This window comes from Marmota monax, unplaced genomic scaffold, assembly GCF_021218885.2.
Source record: "Marmota monax isolate L192 unplaced genomic scaffold, Marmota_monax_Labrador192_F-V1.1 WCK01_AAM20220418_F8-fsc00010, whole genome shotgun sequence".
Taxonomy (NCBI): domain Eukaryota; kingdom Metazoa; phylum Chordata; class Mammalia; order Rodentia; family Sciuridae; genus Marmota; species Marmota monax.
In genome coordinates this window covers 17,217,999-17,239,319 of record NW_026692321.1, presented here as the reverse complement: position 1 = coordinate 17,239,319, position 21,321 = coordinate 17,217,999, and the positions used below count along the sequence as shown (strand labels likewise).

General features: G+C 34.2%; 1 protein-coding gene across 11 annotated transcripts in view; it reads right to left on the bottom strand.

The window, feature by feature from the left end:
• Positions 1–21,321, bottom strand: part of Ncoa1 (nuclear receptor coactivator 1) — a 253,377-nt gene that overhangs the window by 63,894 nt on the left and 168,162 nt on the right. For all 11 annotated transcript variants that reach the window (XM_058578392.1, XM_046441371.2, XM_058578391.1 and 8 more), the window contains 4 exons: positions 15,937–16,116; positions 14,455–14,550; positions 8,853–8,993; positions 95–242 (listed from right to left, as the gene is read on the bottom strand). In XM_058578392.1, the coding sequence (XP_058434375.1) occupies positions 95–242; positions 8,853–8,993; positions 14,455–14,550; positions 15,937–16,116 (565 nt within the window). The remainder of the gene's footprint in view (positions 1–94; positions 243–8,852; positions 8,994–14,454; positions 14,551–15,936; positions 16,117–21,321) is intronic.

The following is a 21,321-nucleotide window of genomic DNA, read 5'->3' as shown; positions in this document are numbered from 1 at the left end:
TCTGTTTTCTAGCTACCAAGAGTATAAAAATTTTCTTTAAGAAGAGATATGTGAACTGATTTATTTCATATGTAGCTCTCCAAATAAGTAGTACCTGTCGATGATATGAATTCCCATGATGAAAGGCTGCATGTCTGGACTTTGAGGGTAGCAAAGTTTACACTTGGTGTGGGCGCTAAGCATTGTCCCATCATTCAATATGAATCTATAGGATGGGCTGGAGGCAGTGCCACGAGTCATCACTGTTTCAAACAAAAGAGAAACCTAGTTAAAATCCTGATACTTGAACGTTGGGCAAAGGAAAATTACCAGGCCTTGTTTCTACCTAGGACTTCGTTTTAAATGTTTTCCCAATTGCTGCCCACTCAAAATCAAAAGAAAGTTCAGACAAAGCAGAAATCAGAGGAGGGAAATGAATCCATCTGATATATACCACTAATTTACTCCTACTTCAATGGGTCCCTCCTCATATAAATTAGTTTTATGAAGAAACCTCAAATCAGGAAAAAATTAACCTTAATTGCTCCCTACAATGGGACAGAATTCACTGTCTCTACTAAAAATACCAGGAAGTACTTTTCTCCCCTTCACTTTCTGTGTCATCTTTAACAAGTTATGTTGTGCTTTGTTTTTTTGCTAGCTGATCTTTAAATAACAGCTCTACTGGGATATAATTCACAAACTATAAAAACTCACCCATAAGTTTTGATTGGTTTGCAGCATTTCTTAACTAATAATCAAATTTAATTTTTCACTAAAAAATTTGAATTATTAAGGTCCCATATAACAAATTATTAAATGCATATATATGTATTATTTTTTAATGTTTGAATTTTTGAAGTTTAGTAATAAGCAAATTAAGATAAAGCCAATGATTACTAACATAAGGAAGAAAACTAGATTAAAGCAGTCAAGTCACTTTACTTATTTTTAAAATCCCTTTATAAATAACATCATTTATTTCTGTCTTAAACCTCTACTAACAGCAGACAAAATTCTAACTGCAGAGATAAATGCTTATTAAATATGTAAAAGCTATTCCAAACTACTAATAAAATATTACTGATGTTTTAGTAATACAATGGAATTCTGTTTTAAGAGCAATTGGTTAGATTCAGCTATACCAAGGTTAAAAAGTCATATCCACTGAAACACAAGAATTACTACCACAAATGGTTATTACAGTTTACCCAGTAATAAATATCAGTACTATATTTCAAGGACATTTCAGGAGGGGTTTCAATTATATTTTAAATGACACGTGAAAGAGACTTAAAATGATCAATTAGCAAATAATTTTTGAAGCTACATATTACTTTAAGAAAAAATATGATCTATTTTATTGTCTTGGATATGCAAATTAACTGAAGAAGGCAGAGTTTATAGTAAATCTATACCATAACAAATCTGCCAAAGTACTAAAACTAGGATATAAACTTAATTGAAATGATTGAGACTTATTATGTTCAGGGGCTGGGGTTGTGGCTCAGAGGTAGAGTGTTTGACTAGCATGTGTGAGCCCTGGGTTCAATTCTCAGCACCACATATAAACAAACAAATAAATAAAATTTATTTTCTATTGAATCAACCACATTCCTTACCCATCTGGCAATTTCAGCTAAAGCACTGGTACATTTACCAAATTTAAGAATGAAGAAATTTACTGTCTAATAAAATAATAAATGATGAAAAAGAGTTCTTAAGGGAATCTTATAATTTCTGTGGAAGGATTTAAGTAAATGTTGTAGAAAATCCTAAAATCATATTAACAATCCCAACTATAAAGTGGAATTTTAAAATAAACTGAAAAAGCTAAAGATAAATAAAGGGCCAGAAAAGACATACAATGTGTTTTATGTTATTTTACTTATACCATTTTATCCATCTCCTTATCTTGTTTATTTCTCTTCAGTAGGTACATCTGCTGGAAAATACTCACTGGCTAGTCTACAAAGCCGCACTGTTTTTTACAGTAGCCATCAGCCACATACGGCTACTTAAAATGAAATAAAATTGAAATTCAGTTCCTTAGTCACACTAGGCACATTTTAAGTGGTCTAGAGCCACAATCGACTACTGACTATCATACTGGATAGCACAGCACTAAATAATCTGATTTTCAAATGCATTTTCAACCTTACTTCTCATTACTTCTTAAACATTTTTCCCATATCCCTTTTATGCATTTATTTTTCTTCATTAGCTACAATAAGCATAAGGTTTGGTACTGTGTCCCATACTTGTTTTCTACTCTCCATTGAATCTTGCACTATGCTTTGCTACAAAATCATCCAGTAAGTGCTAATTGATCTTTGATTTGAACCTCATCTAATTAAGCTAATGCTGATGTGTGATCAGCTGCCATAATTTTTTTAAGTATTGGGATTTGAACCTAGGGCCTCATACATACAAGGCAAGTACTCTTAACGCTAAGCTATGTTATCAGCCCTCCCTTTTTTCCCTTTTAATTTCTCATTTAATTTTGAGATAGGGTGTTGATAAATTTCTCAGGGGCCTTGAACTTGCAATTCTCCCATCTTGGACTCTTAAATAGCGTAACTTTTCTTTAAAGGACATATTTTCAATCTTAGTTCTCAAATATGTTTTTACTCTTATAGGAATCTGACTGAATTTTGTAATGAAAATTAATAAAAAGAAATTTCTTTATTGACAAGCCCTATAAAATGATTCTCAGGTCAAACTGAGAATTTTAAGATATATAATGTGGATTACAGAAACATCAATAGTCTTCTAGTTATGCTGTCTAAACTTGTAGAACTATATCTAAACTTGTAAAATTTCTGAAATTTGAGGCACTCAATTAATGCAAGAAAATTATCATACTACTTTAAGAGAAATTACCATTATTTTAAGAGAAAATATGCTCTATTTTAATGTTGGGTATCCAAATTAACTGAAGAAGGCAGAATCTACAGTAAATCTATACCATAACAAATCTGCCAAAGTACTAAAACTAGGATGTGAACTTAATTGAAATGATTAAGACTTATTATGTTCAAGATTTTTAGTTAGATTCTTTTCTTCCTTTCAGTGTTGAACCCAAGACCTCACACAGGTGAAATTAGGTTATTCATTTTTGATTATATTGTGAGGAATAAGACAGCATATTACAATCTATAAAGTCAGAGTTTGAAATGAGAAAAAAGTTACATCTAATTTTTTTTCTTTTTTTTTTTTTTGCTCTGCTAGGGATTGAACCCAAGGTCTGGAACATGCTAGGCAAGCACTCTATTCACTAAGCCATATTTACAGCTCTTAAAATGCCAATTAATTAGAACCCAATAAGTTTTTCCAGTTAACTAAAATTCTGGTGCTTAATTTTTCAGATGAAGAGGTAGTAAATAGCAAGGCAGCACAGATCAACTAAAAGAATAAGCCAAGGACTCAGATTTAGGCCTGATTTCTCACTGTGTCATTTGTAGGTTTAGGATTTCGTGCAAATTAACATTAGTCAATTTCAGTTTATCATTACTTAAATGGAGCCAGTAAGATTGTGGGATAATATCTAAGCATGGAGTCTAGTACATAGCAGGTTTTGAATATTTCCTGAATCTAAAGCCCAAATAAACAACAAATAAGCAGCTTATGAAGTACAAATGTCATACATACATTTAGTAATCCCTAAACCCCATTTATACCAATAGCTTCAATTATGTATAACCATCACCAACACTTTGTATTGAGAGATGAATAAGGTACCCACAGCTATTTACGGACTCGGTTGGACAAACGTTTACTCTGCACACCAAATTTCCCTTTTAAGTGGGTTTTAATGTTTATTTTGATTACAGGCCTTGTCCTCACTTCTAATATAGTATTTCCAGCTATACAGCTAGTAGCATTTTGATCTCTGACTTTTTTGTTCATTTCTAAAACTTTTTGGAACATTTACTGCACAGGGATATAACTTGAATGGGTATTATTAATACCCTAAAAACCCTCCAAAAATCTTTATTGGGAAAACTTCATGTTTTTCTTTCCCAGAAAAGACTCAACCGATCTACATAGCCAAAGAAACATTAAATTTTCCTTGGTAATGCCAGCTATAGATGTAGAGCTATTTGGAATTTTGATCCCTCCTAATTTGGTGATGAGGTAACCTCAAAATAAGCATTCCTCATCAATGTTCAAAAATGGGTGGTATAAAATGTATGGCAGGGTACAAAATATATGATGGGATACAAAATGTGTGGCAGAATACTACAGGTCAATGTTGGTATCAGTTTGTGTTTCTTTTTGGTATTTCCCTAGACATATACAGACAGAATGCAATTTCTAAAAAATGTTATTAGTTAAAGAAAAATAATTGCTCCCGGAAGTTCTAAGATTGCCAATGAAAAAACTCTATTCAGTATATCAAAATTTCTATGGGAGGAAAGTAAACAAATATTCTAAATATTTTCAATGAAGTTTGACATAGAAAGATTTTCAGTTCACTCTGCCATGTATACCCTGGGTTTAACTACATTAAAAGAACATTTTGATTAATCATTAATATGGGTACCTATGCTTATAGCAATATTTTCAAACTTCTTGATGCAATAAACCCTTTCCCAAGTCTAGGTGTGATATTTTTTAAAAAACAAAAATACCTTCATTTGTAATTATAAAGTTAAGGTAATAGAAAGATGAACAAAGAACAAGTAAAGTCATTTGTAACCCCATCACTCAGAGATAACCACTATTAACATTTTGTTAATCTTCTAGAATAGGGTATATAGCAAAATATACAAGAAAAAGATCATACTCTATATTTCTTAGCCCACTTTTTCATATGTCATGAACACTTTGAAGACATGAAATGATGCTCTATTACATCACTATAAGTAGGTAAACAAAACTTTCATAAAACTAGTTTGTAGATCATATAGCCCATATTTCCCATGACCAGCACTCTCCAAAACTGCAGATAGATGTGCTACAGGAAAAAGTATTCTGTGGAAAATAAGTCTTAGTAACAAAGTTTATTTAGTAGTGTGGGGGCAGGGCCAAATACCTTGGGAAGCATTCTAACCCAGACCCTCTTTTAAAGAAAGCAATGGTTCTGAACTGAACAGAACTTAGGAACTTTTTCCAAATTAACTCCAATTGCATGAAACTCCTCCTAGTTTTAAACAGTTCTTCAAGCAATCCTAATACCCACTTCCCCAGTCTCAATGGAGAACCACATGTGTAATCTAGTTCATGTAAAGTGCTCCCAAATATTCTTTTTTTTTTAATTTTTATTTCATTTATTGATTTTTATGTGGTGCTGAGGATCAAACCCAGTGCCTCACCTGTATGAGGCAAGCGCTCCACCACTGAGCCCCAGCCCCAGCATCCAAGTATTCTTACATGACTATAATGCATTTCCAAATTTGACTGAGGAAAATAGTAAATGGCCTTTAAAACCACTTTTTGAGTTGTCTCTGCCAAAAGAAGCTGAAAAACTAAGCTAAGAACTAAAATTTTTAATGCATATTAGGATTTTACACCAGTTGCTACTTTCAAAGAGTAAGTTAATGGGGCAAGAAAATAATGACAGATGGAGGACAAATATTTCTTGCCTAAATATCAATCACTATAAAGTTTTATGTGAAATCAAGGATATAGTGTCATAATTTGTTTCACTCTTTTCCCAATTTATTTATTTATTTAAATTGACAGATGATCTTGTTTATCTAGTCTGTATGATGCTTTGAATACATATTCATTGTGGATGATTAAATCTAGCTAATTAACCTGATATGGTTATCACTTTTGTGATGAGAAGGTCTAACATCTATTCTCCCAGTATTTCTTAAGAATACACTGTCATTAATTATAGTCACTATACTATGCAATAGATGTCTTAAATGTCTTCTTTCTATCTAACTATAATCCTTAATCAACATCACCTCAATAACTCCTCTTGCCTCTGTCAAACACCCAGCCTTTGGTAACTACCATTCTACTCTCTATTTCTTGGAGATAAACTACTTTAGATTTCACAAATGAGTGAGATCATGTGGTATTTGTCTTTCTGAGCCTCAATTATAGTACTTAACATAACGATCTCCAGGTTGATTCATGTTGTCACAAATGACAGTATTTCCTTCTTTTTTATGGCTGAACAATATTCCATTGTGAATATATATTGCATTTTTTTCATTTCCGTTCATTCATTTGTTAAACGCCGGAGACTGTTTCCATATCTTGGCTATTATACTGAATATTACTGTAATAAACACGGGAATGCAGATGTCTCTTCAACATACAACTCAATTTCCTTTGAATGCATACCCAGGGGTGGGATTCCTGGGTCATCTGTTAGTTCTATTTTTAATTTTTTAAGAAACTGTCATACTGTTTTTCCATAACAGCTTTAACTACTTTATATTCTGATTGAGAGCATGCAAGGGTTCTCTTTTTCCCACATTCTCATCATCACTTGTTATCTTTCATTCTTTTTTTTTTTTTTTGATACCAGAAATTGAACCCAGGGGTATTCAACCGCTGAGCCACAATCCCAATCCTTTTCTTCTTTTGAGACAGGGTTTTGCTAAGTTGCTTAGGGCCTCACTAAGTTGTTGAAGCTGGCTTTGAACTTGCAATCCTCCTGCCTCAGCCTCCTGAGTAGCTGCAATTATAAGCATGTGCCACCATGCCCAGCTTCTTTTGTCTTTTTGATAACAAACATTGTAACAGGAGTATGTCTCATTCATTTCACATTGTCCCTAAGTGAAGGAGGTAGAAAGAAAGCTGAAAATGCAAATTATACCTCTCTCCATTCTTAACGAATCAATGGTTATTAAACTGAAGTATTATACTTGAGGCTGGCTAAGATAACTGAGCCTTCATCTGAGATTTTAATTCAACAGTCAATATACTTAATGGGTGATTCTCACGTAAGTGTTCCAGGGACCACATTTCTCTGACCAGTCTGCATAGTACTGATCATAAAATATCAGAAAAGGATGTGCTCCATCCATGAAAGCTATTTGGCAAAATATCCAGAATCTCCAAAGTACTACAATCAGAATCATGTAAACTGGATATCTTAACTCTAAGGCAAACACAAGTCATTTCTAAAAATGAATTTAGAATTCATTTTCTAATTTAGAATTCATTGTCTTAAAAAGTTGATGAAGAAGACATAAAGAAACAACTACAGGGGAAGTGGTATTGGATTGTTTATATTCTTTACATTTGCCTCTAAATTGTTTCAATTCATATGTTAATGAGAATTAGTTCCTTTAATCAATCTGTTTTATAGAGAATTCTAATGGTTTAGAAATATGTATCTTATAGTATGGCTCAATTGTATCTATGGGGAGCCCAGTCATTTGGGCAATGAAATAATAATCTGGACTTCTTGTAGGAAATTTATATAAATTATAGGCAAATAAAATTAAGTCTTTTAAGTAAAGCCTCGGATGGCCTAATTTAAAGCAAAAGTCAAAGAGACCAACACACTACCTCAGCGTGTTAGGCAGTGAGTGAAGACTATGTAAAAGTCAAGTGCCACTCTGGGTAGAGGATATCACAAAGTTTGCACCTGGTGGATGGTTTTAGTTACTTATTATAATGGTTTCCAAACCTGGCTGCACTCTGGGATTGCCTAGAGAACTTTAACAAAGTACAGATTCTTGGATCTACTTGGTGAAATACAACCATGTGGGGTAGCATGAGCTTAGTAAGGCCCACTGGAGGCCAATGATCAGTAGGAAGAAGTAACCAGGACTGTGAGATTTATATAGATGGCTCCAAGAAAAAAAAAAAAAAATCAAGCTACTTCCATATTTTATTAGGAAGCAATTGACCTAAAGTGTAATGAATGGAAAAATCATCTGTAAACTGAGCAAATCTCATGCTATGAGGGAAATGTTAAAATTAAAAGGATAACAACAAGGAAAAAATTTTTAAATTTTTCTTCAGGAAAGCCACATACTCTAATTTATTGTGTAATCTTGAATTAGATAGCCATAGAAAGAGGCTAAATCAAGGTTACAGAATAAATTATATTGGAAAAGGAATAGTAATTAGGCTGCCAAAATTACATAGCATTATTTTAGAAGTACATCAAAATCCCTTAATTCTGAATCTCTGTGAACTTTCTGACCTTAATTCTCAAATAATTTCCCTACCTATCTTATAGTACTATTTAATTCCTTCAAGATAAGGAATATACTTCTTTTACATTCCCAAGAATTTACTAAGACAGTAGCTATTCAACAGGTAGTAATTATATAGGACATTGTTTTTGACTTGGAACTTCAACCTTCGTCAGGAGATACAGGTGCTTCAACAGTCATGAAGTTAACATGCACAGTACTGATCTCCATATCCAGAAGCTCTCTGGCATGCTTCTCTCCTGGGAATGATGTTTAAGAGCCAGACAAAAATATCACTTCCTTTCTGAATTCATCCTTGATTCTCCAAGTCAGAATTAATTTTTTCTTTGGTTATACCGCTATTATATGTCACACTGATTTTTAGAGCTGTCATATATTTTCCTAATACATTCTGAGTTGCTTAAAGGTAAAACCCTGATTCTTAGTCACCACTGTATCCCTGGTGCCTCATCACACAGTGTTCTATGCAAGTTAGGAATTTGACATATGTCTGCTGAATGAATGAACAAATGAATGAGTGAGTGACCACCACATGACATCCTGTTCTTTAGAATGTGCATCCTGAATTTCAGGATCCACTCATGAGTTACTTTGCTTACCCATTTCTTCCTTTCCTACAACTGATTGTTACAGAAACTATAATTTGGAGAAAATACTTATCAAGCCATAAGTTCTACACAAACTATTCAATATTAATAAAGAGCAAGATTACTGAAAATAATTGAGAGAAAACTTTACCTTCTTGAAACAGTTGTCTGGCATAAGATGGCTCTCTGCCCTGAGGTTGGAAAAAAGCATAAATGCATTTTCTCACTAAATCTTCCCAGCCAGTTCTGCCAGCAGCTCTCAGAGAACTAGTATCGATAGAGATGATTTTACCTATGTAAAGAATAAAAGTTTACATTTCTGATAGCCTCTTAATACAAATCTTTCATATTTCAAAACTAAAAACTGTATCTAAGGAATATATTCTCTCTCCAATGCTTGACAGACAAAAGCTTTAAAATCACTATTAATTTTTATTACATATGGTAATGTAATATATTAGGGACATAATGAAGAATTGCTTTGGTCTTAAAGCATGTTATATACTAGTATAGCACAACCTAAAATTCAGTTCCAGCCGAATATTACAGCTATATCATAATGACCTGAAGTTGCTGAGACTAATGCAGTTCAAACTTCTCTGGCTTGCTCTTCGATTTGGCCTTTTATATGCTGATTTGGGAAAGAGAGGCAGTGATGAAAAGAATACTAGAAAGTAAGCAAGTCTTTCCCTTTCTAGGTAGAAAGGGCTATAGGCAACACTGATCTAAACAACAGAAGTCAAATTAGAAAAAAAAAATAAGTGAAAACATTAAGATGTGGTAGGCATTATACACACAGAGCATACTGTTTTATAAAAGCCAGTGGTAATCTGTTGCCATATGTGATCAAATTTTCCATGTGGTTATGAGAAAATTTATTAGTTATTCGTCAGTCAGGGGCCAATTAATCTAGTTTGTGATTCTTCAGATCTGTTTTATTATATATTTTATACAATCTTATATTCACACAAAATAACATAGGTTAAATATATTTAAATTAGAAATTATATTACATAACCTAATATGTAAACCTACCATCCAACTTCAGAACTTGACATTACTAATATCACTCCATTATGCACACATTCTGCCTTTGTCCCATTCCCCTGTCTTTATGTTCTCTTATGAATGGGCATCTAAAATGGTCCCAGTTTTTTTGCCATTTCAATCAATGTTGCTATGAACATCTTTCACATGTACCATGGTACATATATGTGAGAATTTCTCCAGGGTATATATGTAGGACTAGAACTGTATTGCAGGTTTTTCAAATGTTCTTTATAACACTATACTTTTCAGAAACCTGTACCTACCAGCAATGTTTCAGAGTTATTGTTGGGGCTGGGAAGTAGCTCAGTGGCAGAGCATGTGCTTAGCATGTATGAAGTTCCGAGTTTAATCCCCATCACCAAAAAATTTATTGCTAACCTAACATCCTTTCCATGACTTGGTATTGCCAGGTACCTTTATTTTTCAAATTAGTAGGTGAAAAATGGTATCTCATTGTGACCTAAATTTGAATTTCCTCAATTACTAATGATGTTGAGTATTTTTCATCTTTATTCACCATTAATATTTTCTCTGTGAATGCCGGATTGTGTTTTACCCATCTTCCTTTTCCCCATACAATCAACTCAGATCTATTACACTATGTGTGCCTTCCCAATCAACTAATTCCTTTTTTAAAAAAAATTTTTTTTATTTGTTGACAGATTTTTATTTTATTCATTTATTTATATGCAGTGCCAAGAATCAAACCCAATGCCTCACACATGCAAGGCAAGTGCTCTACCACTGAGCCACAGCCCCAGCCCCTTAACTAATTCCTTTTTTAAAAAATACATTTAGTTATAGATGGACACAATATCTTTATATTTTATTTATTTATATGTGGTGCTGAAGATAAAACCCAGTGCCTCATATCTGCTAGGCAAGTGCTCTACTGCTGAGCCACAACCCCAGACCTGTGTCTATGTTTTTATGTCAATGTTGGCCCAGAAGACAGGAAGAGAGACTGGAATTGTGGGACTACAGTGGAAGAAGTGATTAAGTTGTCAGTAATGGTACTAAATGATGGGGTAATGAAATGACTACTTTAGAGGAGAATCATGAATAGCTTGATTTAGAATACTTCTGCTTGTCAGAGGAAAACTTAACCAATAACCACCAACCAACCAAATAAAAAACAACAACAACAAAAAAACAGTCTTCAACATTTTCTGGTAGGAGGCTTTTTTCTTTTTTCTTTTTTTTTTTAAGGGACATGGATTACCCCATGCAGAGTTAAAAACACATTACTAAAATTTAAGAAAGTAATTATTGAATAATTATTTTAGTTTTTTATTATTTTTGGCAAAGTCAATTCTATGATAAAATGTTAGTTTTACACTTTAGGTATATTTTATATTCCTCTGGTATCTTTGCACAAGTGTGTACAGCACAATGATGACTCTTTCAATAGTAGAAGGCAATATAATATAAAAGAAGAATTCTATATTCAGGGTAAAGATTTCTAATTCCAGTAATCAGTTATCATTTCTTCATTCATAAAATGAATAAGCTAGATTCTGTAGTCTTTGAGGTTCCCTCTGGATCAAAATTATTTATGGCCTAGAGGTTAATATTTTTATTTAAAATGATCATTGTTAATTTTATATATTTATGCATACTGTCAGGTATAGCTGAAACTTTAATTTTTGGTCCTTAGAAACAAAACTATCAGTATTATTAGCATTGTTCCCACGGGAAAATACATTCTTTAAAATGATCCAATTTAGGATTTAATTAATTAGAAATGTAATATGAGGAAAAGCTAAAGTAAACTGCTCCTAAATTATCTTCTGAAATTTCAGGCCTCCCTCATTTCTGGCATTTATTCTGCAGTCTGACAGTCACCCTTTCCAACGAGTTTTCATTCTGCTATCTCATAAAGCCCTTATTTGGTTTCTTTTTATATTAACCAGATATTGACACAAAAGACCAGCTTTTGATTTTCAGTGAACTCTTATTTTTTCTTCATATAAAATATTTCTGGTTTTACTACGGGTTCATTTATTTTTCCAGTGCTGTTCACTGGTAAAAAATGGAAAGCAACATGAATCATGGTAGACTCAAAAAGGGAATGAAGGAAAGTGTGATAATTATTAACTACTATCTTCAGGTGCTGTCTCTCCAAGTTCATAAACATTCTCCTTACCATTTTCTATTAACTGTGCTAATTTATCCATACCCACTCTTTAGGAAAAGCAGTTGGAGCTGGGCATGGTGGTACTTGCCTGTAATTTCAGCAACATAGAAGCCGAGGCGGAAGAATTGCAAGTCAGAGGTCAGCCTTGGCAACTTATAAGACCCTGCCTCAAATAAAAATTAAAAAGGGCTGGGGTGTTGCTCACTGGTAAAGCACCACTGAGTTCAGTCCCCAGCATCACGCACACACACGCAAAGCAGCTGGGAGCTTATTTTTCAAAAACTAAAACCAAGCATATAACACAAGAATATTAGATTTTAGGAACTAAAATATGTATTAAATATAAAGATCATGTAAATAATGCCATAAGTAAAAAATTCACTTAATTAAAACTGAATTTCAACAAAGAATAAAATTCAATAAAAGTGTTTCTTTTTAAATCACATTTTATTTAGTCAAAAGACAACTGATTATCTTCTTTTTTTTTTTTTTTTTTTTAGCTAAAATCTATGTCATTTATTCAGTCAAAATACTACAGGGACACAGCCACATCAATGTTTATAGCAGCACAATTCACAATAGCAAGACTGTGGAACCAACCAAGATGCCCTTCAATGGATGAATGGATAAAAAAAATGTGGCATATATACACAATGGAATATTACTCATCACTAAAAAATAATAAGATCATGGCATTTGCAGGGAAATGGATGGCATTAGAGCAGATTATGCTAAGTGAAGTTAGCCAATCCCTAAAAAACAAATGCCAAATGTCTTCTCTGATATAAGGCGGGTGACTCAAACTGGGGTAGGGAGGAAGAGCATGAGAAGAAGATTATCACTAAATAAGGAAGAGAGGTGGGAGGGAAAGGGAGGGAGAAGGGGAATTGCACAGAAGATGGAAGGAGACCCTCATCGTTATACAGAATACATGTATGATGAAGTGAGGAAAAAGAAAAAAAAAAGAAGTGTGTCACATTTGATTGGGTAGAGAGAAGTGATGGGAGGGGAGGGGAGGGGGGAAAGGAAGGACAGCAGAATAAAACAGACATTATTATTGCTGTGTATATACGTGACTGCATGACCAATGTGATTCTGCTACCTGTACATTCAAAAAATGAGAAATTATACCCCATCTGATTCAAATGTATGATATGTCAAGATCATTGTAGTGTCATGTGTAACTAATTAAAACAAATTAAAAAAAGAGCAAAAAAAATTACATTTTACTCAAATGTATATCTCCCATTATTTACCTATATATTAAATTAGGTGAGTAATAGAGATTTAACTCTGATTGATGTAAAAGCATGAACACCTGATGTGTTAGGATGAAGATAAAATTAATCAATTTAGGACAAATGTATAGGAATTACAAAGAACAATAGCAATTTTTAAAAATTTTTTTTAGTTGTAGTTGGACACAATACCTTTATTTTATTTATTTTTATGTGGTGCTGAGGATCAAACTCAGCGTCTCGAACATGCTAGGCGAGCGTTCTACCACTGAGCCACAACCCCAGCCCCCAACAATAGAAATTTCTCACTGAAAAACAAATTAAAGTCAGACTTTAAAAAGAAAGGCTTAGGGGCTGGGGATGTGGCTCAAGTGGTAGCGTGCTCACATGGCATGTGCACGGCGCTGGGTTTGATCCTCAGCACCACATGCAAATAAAGATGTTGTGTCTGCCGAAAACTAAAAATAAATAAATAAATAAATAAATATAAAGAAGGGCTTATTTTCAGGGACTCTCCTCATTACTCACTTTGCATCTCTGTTGCCCTTCTGTTAGTTCTTCCAACACACCTCTCTACTTTATTTGTCTTAGGGCATTTTCAGTTGTTTCCTCAATGAGGAGTACTCACTCTGCACTAAGACCCTTCCTCAATGTCCCCTTCCAACACCCACACTTGGACAGCTGGCATTACTTTATCCTTTGGGACCCAAGGGCTCAATATCAGCTTGAGCCTCAGACAGGCTTTTTAGAGCTGCTGATTTTAAAGCAGATCCTCCTTTACACCACCTCCCACACTTATCATCATAAAACATACCATAATATATAATTACATCATTGATTTTTGCTCAACCGTATACACCATGAGCAATCATACATAGTGACAGCTACTCAGAACTCAATCAGTACGTGCCAAATAAATTTAAAGAAAAAAGAGAAATGGTATATACATTTAAGCATAATATTAAAACCACTGTATGCATACCCCTTTGTAAATATATTTATGAATAGCTACATATATTTATGTATCTACTGTTTCAAAATTTCTTTAAACATTTTTCCATAATTGTAAAAAAATTATAACCAAATATAGGAATATGAATAGTTAAATAAATATTGTTCTCTCCAGCACCCTGTTTTATGACAATGATGATAGCATCTAAAATGCACAATATCAAGAAGACTATTCAAAATATTTTCTGTATAAGACACAGAAAGCAAAGGCTGAATATCACAGAACAGGAGGATATAACATTTTGAATATAATCAGTTTTAAGAGCAGAATCATATGATGAATACCTCTGGAACATTCTGAACTTTATAGTAAGTACCTGTAGTATCTTGCTTTGTCATAAACGATTCTACACCCGTAATAGCTGGAGGCCGAGGTAATCTCCGTGCAATACAAATCAAACATGACTGGAAATCTGTCCAAAAAAAAGGAGAAATTGAGGAAAGAAGGTAGAGACAATGGTTTATAACTATCTGCTGTTAAAGATTTTTATAAAAACAATATATATTACAAGATTTGACATACTATTTGTAATCTCTTTGGTCTAAGAGTATACTAAAGTTTCTAGCAACCATAAACTGGCAGCTCTCGTTAGAAGAAAGTTAAAATAAAATATTCCTTCCCATGGAATGCTCTTACATAAAGTAGAAACAAATACATCTCATGTATTTGGATGATAACAATTGGAAGTATTAATTTTGGTTAGATTTAAGCAGCACCATGTTTTGTTTTTTGGTGCTGAGGATTAAATCCAAGGCTTTTGCACATGCTAAAGCAGTTGCTCTACCCGTGAGCTACATCCTGAGCTCTTAACACTTTGTGTTTTAAAGTATACTTTTTTAGTCAATTTCCTGAACCCATCAGTACTTTAGGGTTACAAAAAAGTATTCTGATAACCACCATGCAGATAATTATTACATGTGAAAAACAACCTTTACTTCTAAAGAAGTATTATTTTTCTGACATATAACTATATTTTTAGGATACACAATTTTTTTTTAAGTCCCATTCTTAAATTTTGGCTCCCTTTCTTGGTCCTTACTCCAGTTCCAATTTCTGGTTCCTAAACTTAGCTCAGTCTAAGTGTACATGGAAGAGTTATCCACTGTCACATTATTTGTCCATGCCAATACCATGTTCTTATTAGAGCTTCAGCAACATTTTCATCTAATCACAAGCCTTCTCCTTATAAATTATTTTTCATAGCCTGAAAAATATCTATTCTATGCTTTAATGTTCCCTACATTCTAAACTTGAAACTTTCTAAAAATCTGAGCTGTTCAATAGCTGTGGTACATTTCCAAATGACAACAGTTAGTTACAGCTCTTATTTCTTGAGAGTAAGTTGGTTTAAATTATTTGACATTTTAGTGCATCACCTTATAGCTGAGAGTTTGGAGGCATGTTAAAGGGGTGATTCTAGATGTTAGTAATTTTTTTAAATATTAAGAAATACATAGCAGCTGGGCATGGTGGCACATGTCTAAAATTCTAGCAGCTCAGGAGGCTGAGGCAGTTCAAAGCCAGTGCCAGCAACTTAGTGATGCCTTAAGCAACTTATTAAGACCCTGTTTCTAAAGAAAACACTTTAAAAAGGTGTGGGGATGTGGCTTAGAGGTTAAGCACTCCCTGGTACCAAAGAAAGAAAGAAAGAAAAGAAATAAATAGCAAACTGGATTACTGCAATAGATAATACAGTATACAAAAATAAAATCTCAAGAAGGAAGTTCATAATTAATTCCCTCCCTGTCCTTTCAAGTCACAGAAAACCCAAACATTTTAAAATCACTCTATTCTTTACCTTCTCCATCTTCTTGAATCGATTTTGGCTGCGACACAGTGAAACACTGCATTACTTCATACCGCTGGCAGGCTTCTTGGTTCTCAGTACCTGGCTCATCTGGAGGGTGAATTAGCATCCTGCAGTTAAAAGTATGGCTATTTCGGCGTGTTGCCTCTTGAGGCCAAGGAACTCCATTTACTGGGGAAGGAAAATTGATATATGTGGTTGTGAAAAAAGTACAAACTCCAAAGATACAAAAGATATACTTCAAAGCATTTGGTCAATTAGATAACTAATAAAAGATCACTTCAGATCTGACAATATCCTAAGGCAAGAGGGTACTTATCTTCCTCGGCAAACCTAAATATCTACCAGTTAAAAATCATAATATTTCCCAAGAAAATATATAGGATCTCCCTCCCTCAAATACTCTAATATATTAAGACAAATTCAAAATCATTATTTTGCTCAGAATGTTATAGCAGACTATTTTTTTAGTTGTAGATGGACACAATACCTTTTTATTTAATTAATTTATTTTTTTATGTGGTGCTGAGGATCAAACCCAGGGTTTCGTATGTGTTAGGCAAGCGCTCTACCACTGCGCTACAATCCCAGCCCGCATATTGGTTTCTTAAAACCATTTTTCTTATATTTTATTAATTTAACTAGCACAGTTCATATGCTACAATGCCTTGCCTTCAGTAGATAATAAATTATACAAAAAAGAAAGATTGGGGTTGGGGATGTGGCTCAAGAGGTAGCGCTCGCCTGGCATGCACGGGGTGCTGGGTTCGATCCTCAGCACCACATAAAAAATAAAAAAATAAAGATGTTGTGTCTACCGAAAACTAAAAAATAAAAAAAAATTACTAAAAAAAAAACTCATGGTATCTGATTCAGTATAAGAAAATTGAATTCAGTTATAGAAAAAGGGTCTGGCATTTCAAGTAGGAATCACTGTGTGAATGGCCATGATTTCCAGTCACAATGTCATAGTCAAACCATGGAGGTCATGAGGTGGTGAAAGGGTTTATACGGATGCTTTCTCACCATCCCTGCTTGTTTTCTTACCTTACACTCTCCATCGACCCACTTTCTTTTTTCCATCTCATCACTCTACAACTATTAGAGGAAAGCATAGAAACAAACCTATACTGGAGTAAAGAATCTTGGGTTCTGCTAGCTGTGAGGTTTGGGTTAATTAATCTTTGATTTCCAGTTGCTTCATCTTTAAAAATAAAGGGATCCATCACATTATGTCTCATTTATACTCTAAAATTCAATAATAAAACACCTAAGACCATTTGATACTATAAGTCAAATATTAAACCAGTCTTTTTTATAGAAACTATCATTCCAGGTCCCCAATTACCATAAACACATACTACCTCTTTTTAAAAAGAAAGAAAGTTTCTATTCCATTGAGGAAACAATGGTAAAAAAATAAAGAGCTATGGATGCCATTTTACATGCATGTCTGATTTACTTGTATAGGATTTCTGGCCAGGTCCTTTTCTCTCCCACTTCTGAAGAACATGTAGTGAAATATGGAATAAAATTAATGTAAAAACTAACATAGTGATTTTTTTTCAGAGCGCTCATGCAACTGAATAAACTGTTTCAAGTTCTCTAATTCTTAGGAATTAGTGATAAAAAGCAATTTTAAGTTTTTGACACTGGTTTGAATAATATTTACTCATATCTATTTAGTAACAAGGGGAAGTTTCAACTTACTAATGGTATTTGAAAAGAAAGCTGCTTGCTAAATGTTGCTAGAAGAAATTAAGTTAAACATCAAATTCCATTTAGTTGAGGTAAAAAGAAAGAGGGTAGAGTAAAAATAAAGGGTGGAAAGGAGGCTCAGAGTAAGGGGAACGTAAGGATCCAAGAGAAGAGATGGTATCAGGGAGGAGAATGTACTTCCTTAATCTCATAACCTATTACATTATAAAAAAAGCATAAGACTTTTTGAAAGGTTTTAAAAATGTTGAGAAATGATCACAACTAAAATAATGTTGTTAACAATTTATATGTCAACTGTTATGGTTTGGATGTGAGGTGTCCCCCAAAAGTTCACGTGTGAGACAATGCAAGAAGGTTCAGAGGAGAAATGATTGGGTACTAAGAGTCTTAACCCAATCAGTGACTTAATCCCCTGATTGGGGATAACTGAATGGTAACTTAAGTGGTAGGGTGTGGCTGGAGGAGGTGGGAATTGGAAACGTGGCTTTGGGCTATATATTTGTATCAGAAGAGTAGAGTCTCTCTCTGCTTACTGATCATCATGCCAACTGCTTCCCTCTGCCACACTCTTCTGCCATGATGTTCTGTCTCATCTTGGAGCTGGCCTTCTATGGACTAAGACCTCTGAAACCATGAGCCCCTAAATAAACAACTCCTCCTCTATGATTGGTCTGGTTGGGTCACAGCAAAAAAAGCTAAACATCAACTATCATATCTTCTTTTTTTAATTTCTAATTTTGGTACTAGGAATTTAACCCAGGGGTACTTTACTACTGAGCTACATACCCAGCCCTTTTTATTCAGCCCTTTTTATTTTATTTTTTGATACAGGGTCTCACTAAGTTACTTAGGCTCTCATTAAGTTGTTGAGGCTGGCCTTAAACTTGAAATATTCCTACCTCAGCCTCCCAAATTGCCGGGATTATAATTGTGCACCGATGAGCCTGGTCATATCTTCTTAAAGCAATAATAATAATAAATAATAATAATAATTAGCAAGATCACTTCCAAACATATAGACCCCCTCCAATATATGGTGATAAACATTTTACATGACTTTTCTAGATCTATACTTTAAAAGACAGGCACATTGGCGCAACTCAGCAAGACCCTGTCTCAAATAAAAAATAAAAAGGGCTGGAGATGCAGATCAGTTGTAAAGTGCCCCGGGGTTAAATAGTACCAAAAATAAATAAATAAAATAAAAAATAGAACCCCTGTATTTTATAATATTAATTACATTTTTTTAAGTTGTCCAAATTAATTTGCTTGACATAGCTTATAACCTTTTTGAACCTAAATCTTTTAAACAGTAAGTATTGAAAAAGAAAATAACATCATAACACAAAGCTCTGTGTTATTTGTGAAATGGAATCAAAAGGATAGATCTAGACTTAGGAGGTATAAACTCTGACAAAACTCAGTTTAACTTAACCAGATGGAAAGCAGTTTACCTAATCTTTATGAAATTGCTTTCTTTTTCTCATCATGATTCCTTCTTAAAAGGATAATACCACTGCTAATATTAAAAACCACTGGTAACTGGTAATGTAAATTAAAACAAAGTGTTACAAAACAAATAACAAAAGCCTTGTTAAAAGGCAGAAGTAGTGGCTGCAATTTAAAAAGAGCTGAGCACTAAATTCTCCTATTAAATGTGTTTTTTTTTTAAAGACCTCAATTTTAATGGAACAGATGAAGGGATGTATTATGAAAGGAAAAGATTGTCCTTCTGTGACATCAATTTCTAAGCTAAAAACTTAATCTAAAACACCAAGTTGTTTTGAATAATGCATCATTATGGATCTACTATAGATCTATCATTTTATGAAATAAAAATCTCCAAACATTTAGATAAAGCCAATAATAGTAGTAATAACAGTGACAATTTAAAGGGAATTCAGCCAGGGAATATGTTAAGCATCATTTATTCCTCAACCTTTCTGTTAGATGAGATCTGGGGATAAGGGAGTGGGGTCAGGTGTTTGATCTGAGTCCACATAGCTAGTGGGTATAGAGGAGTAATGCATTACCCTCTACCATTACTGTTTAACACCAAAAACCTGTGCTCTTAGCCACTGTGATGTTTTGCATCACTTGAGACACAAATACCATGAATTTATGAGAACTATTTAAATTTTTTTCAAACTTCAATTTTCAATTTATTAAAAATTTGCAGGTAATGTTATAGTTTAGATGTGGTGTCCCCCAAAAGCTCACGTGTGAGACAATGCAAGAAGGTTCAGAGGAGAAATGATTGGGTTGTGAGAGCCTTAACCCAATCAGTCATTTAATCCCCTGATAGGGAAGTGAAGTGGTAGCCTGTGGCTAAAGGAGGTGGGAACTGGGGCATGCATTTGGATATTTGTATCTGGAGAGAAGAGTCTCTCTCTCTGCTTCCTGACCACCCTCATGTGAGCTGCTTCCCTCTGCCACCCTCTCCTGCTATGATGTTCAGCCTCACCTCGAGCCCCAAGAAATGGAGCTGGCCTTCTTTGAACTAAGACCTTTGAAACTGTGAGCCCTCAAATAAACTCTTCTTCCTCTATAATTGTGCTGGTTAGGTCCTTTAGCCATAGCAATGAGAAAGCTGAGTAAAACATAAGTCTGTGTTCACTAACACCTTGGCCTTTCACAATCTAATCTTTTTATAAAACTCATCTGTGCATACTTGTCCTGTAGGATAAAATCTCAGTATGCTAGCCTCCCTGTATTAAAATTTTATTTATTTACTTAAAAAATGTGCTGGGGCTGGGATGGTAGCTCAGTGGCAGAGTGCTTGCCTAGCATGTGTGAGGCACTGGGCTTGATCCTTAGCACCATATAAAATAAACAAATAAAATAAAGGCATTCTGTTTATCTATAACTACAAAAAAAATTTTTAAATGTTGATCTTAAAAAGCATGGATTGATTATTTCCTTCCCCAGAACTGAAGATTGAAGCCAGGGGCACTCTACCATTCAACTACATCCCCACCCATTTTTGTTTTTGTTGTTGTCTGAGATAGAGCCTTGCTAAATTGCTGAGGCTAGCCTCAAACTTGCAATCATCCTCCATCAGCTTCCTGTGTTGCTGGGATTACAGGTGAGCCCCACCACATTTGGCTCAAAAACTGTGGGTTTTGGATACTGAAATCTTCTAAATCAGCAAATTCAAAAGCATTTTTAAGGGCTGTGATTGCAGTTCAGTGGTACAGCGCTTGCCTATCATGTATAAGGCACTGGGTTTGATCCTCAGCATCACATAAAAATAAATAAATGAAATATAGGTATTATATCCATCTACAACTAAAAAATTTTAAAAAGAATTTTTTTAAACAATCTGGCTTTTTTATTCAAAATTTCCCCTTGATAACAAATGGTGATTAGCCACCCGGTGATCTACTCTCTACACTAATCTTGTGCTACTCTTCTTGTCTACTGTGCTCGGTAGCAGAGGCAGTCAAACTGTATTATTTCATCATATTTCCATTCTTTGATTCTCCAGGGGAATAAGAGAAAGGTACCTGGCAGCAGAAGTCTCACAGCCACCCTACTGTGGAAGGAGGCTGCTCAGAGAAGAAGGCAAGGACTGTTAGCCAGCTGAGAATAAGAGTCCTGCTTGTGGCCAGGAGCAGCATTACCAACAGGTTAGCTCTTAGATGATGTGCCTTCTAT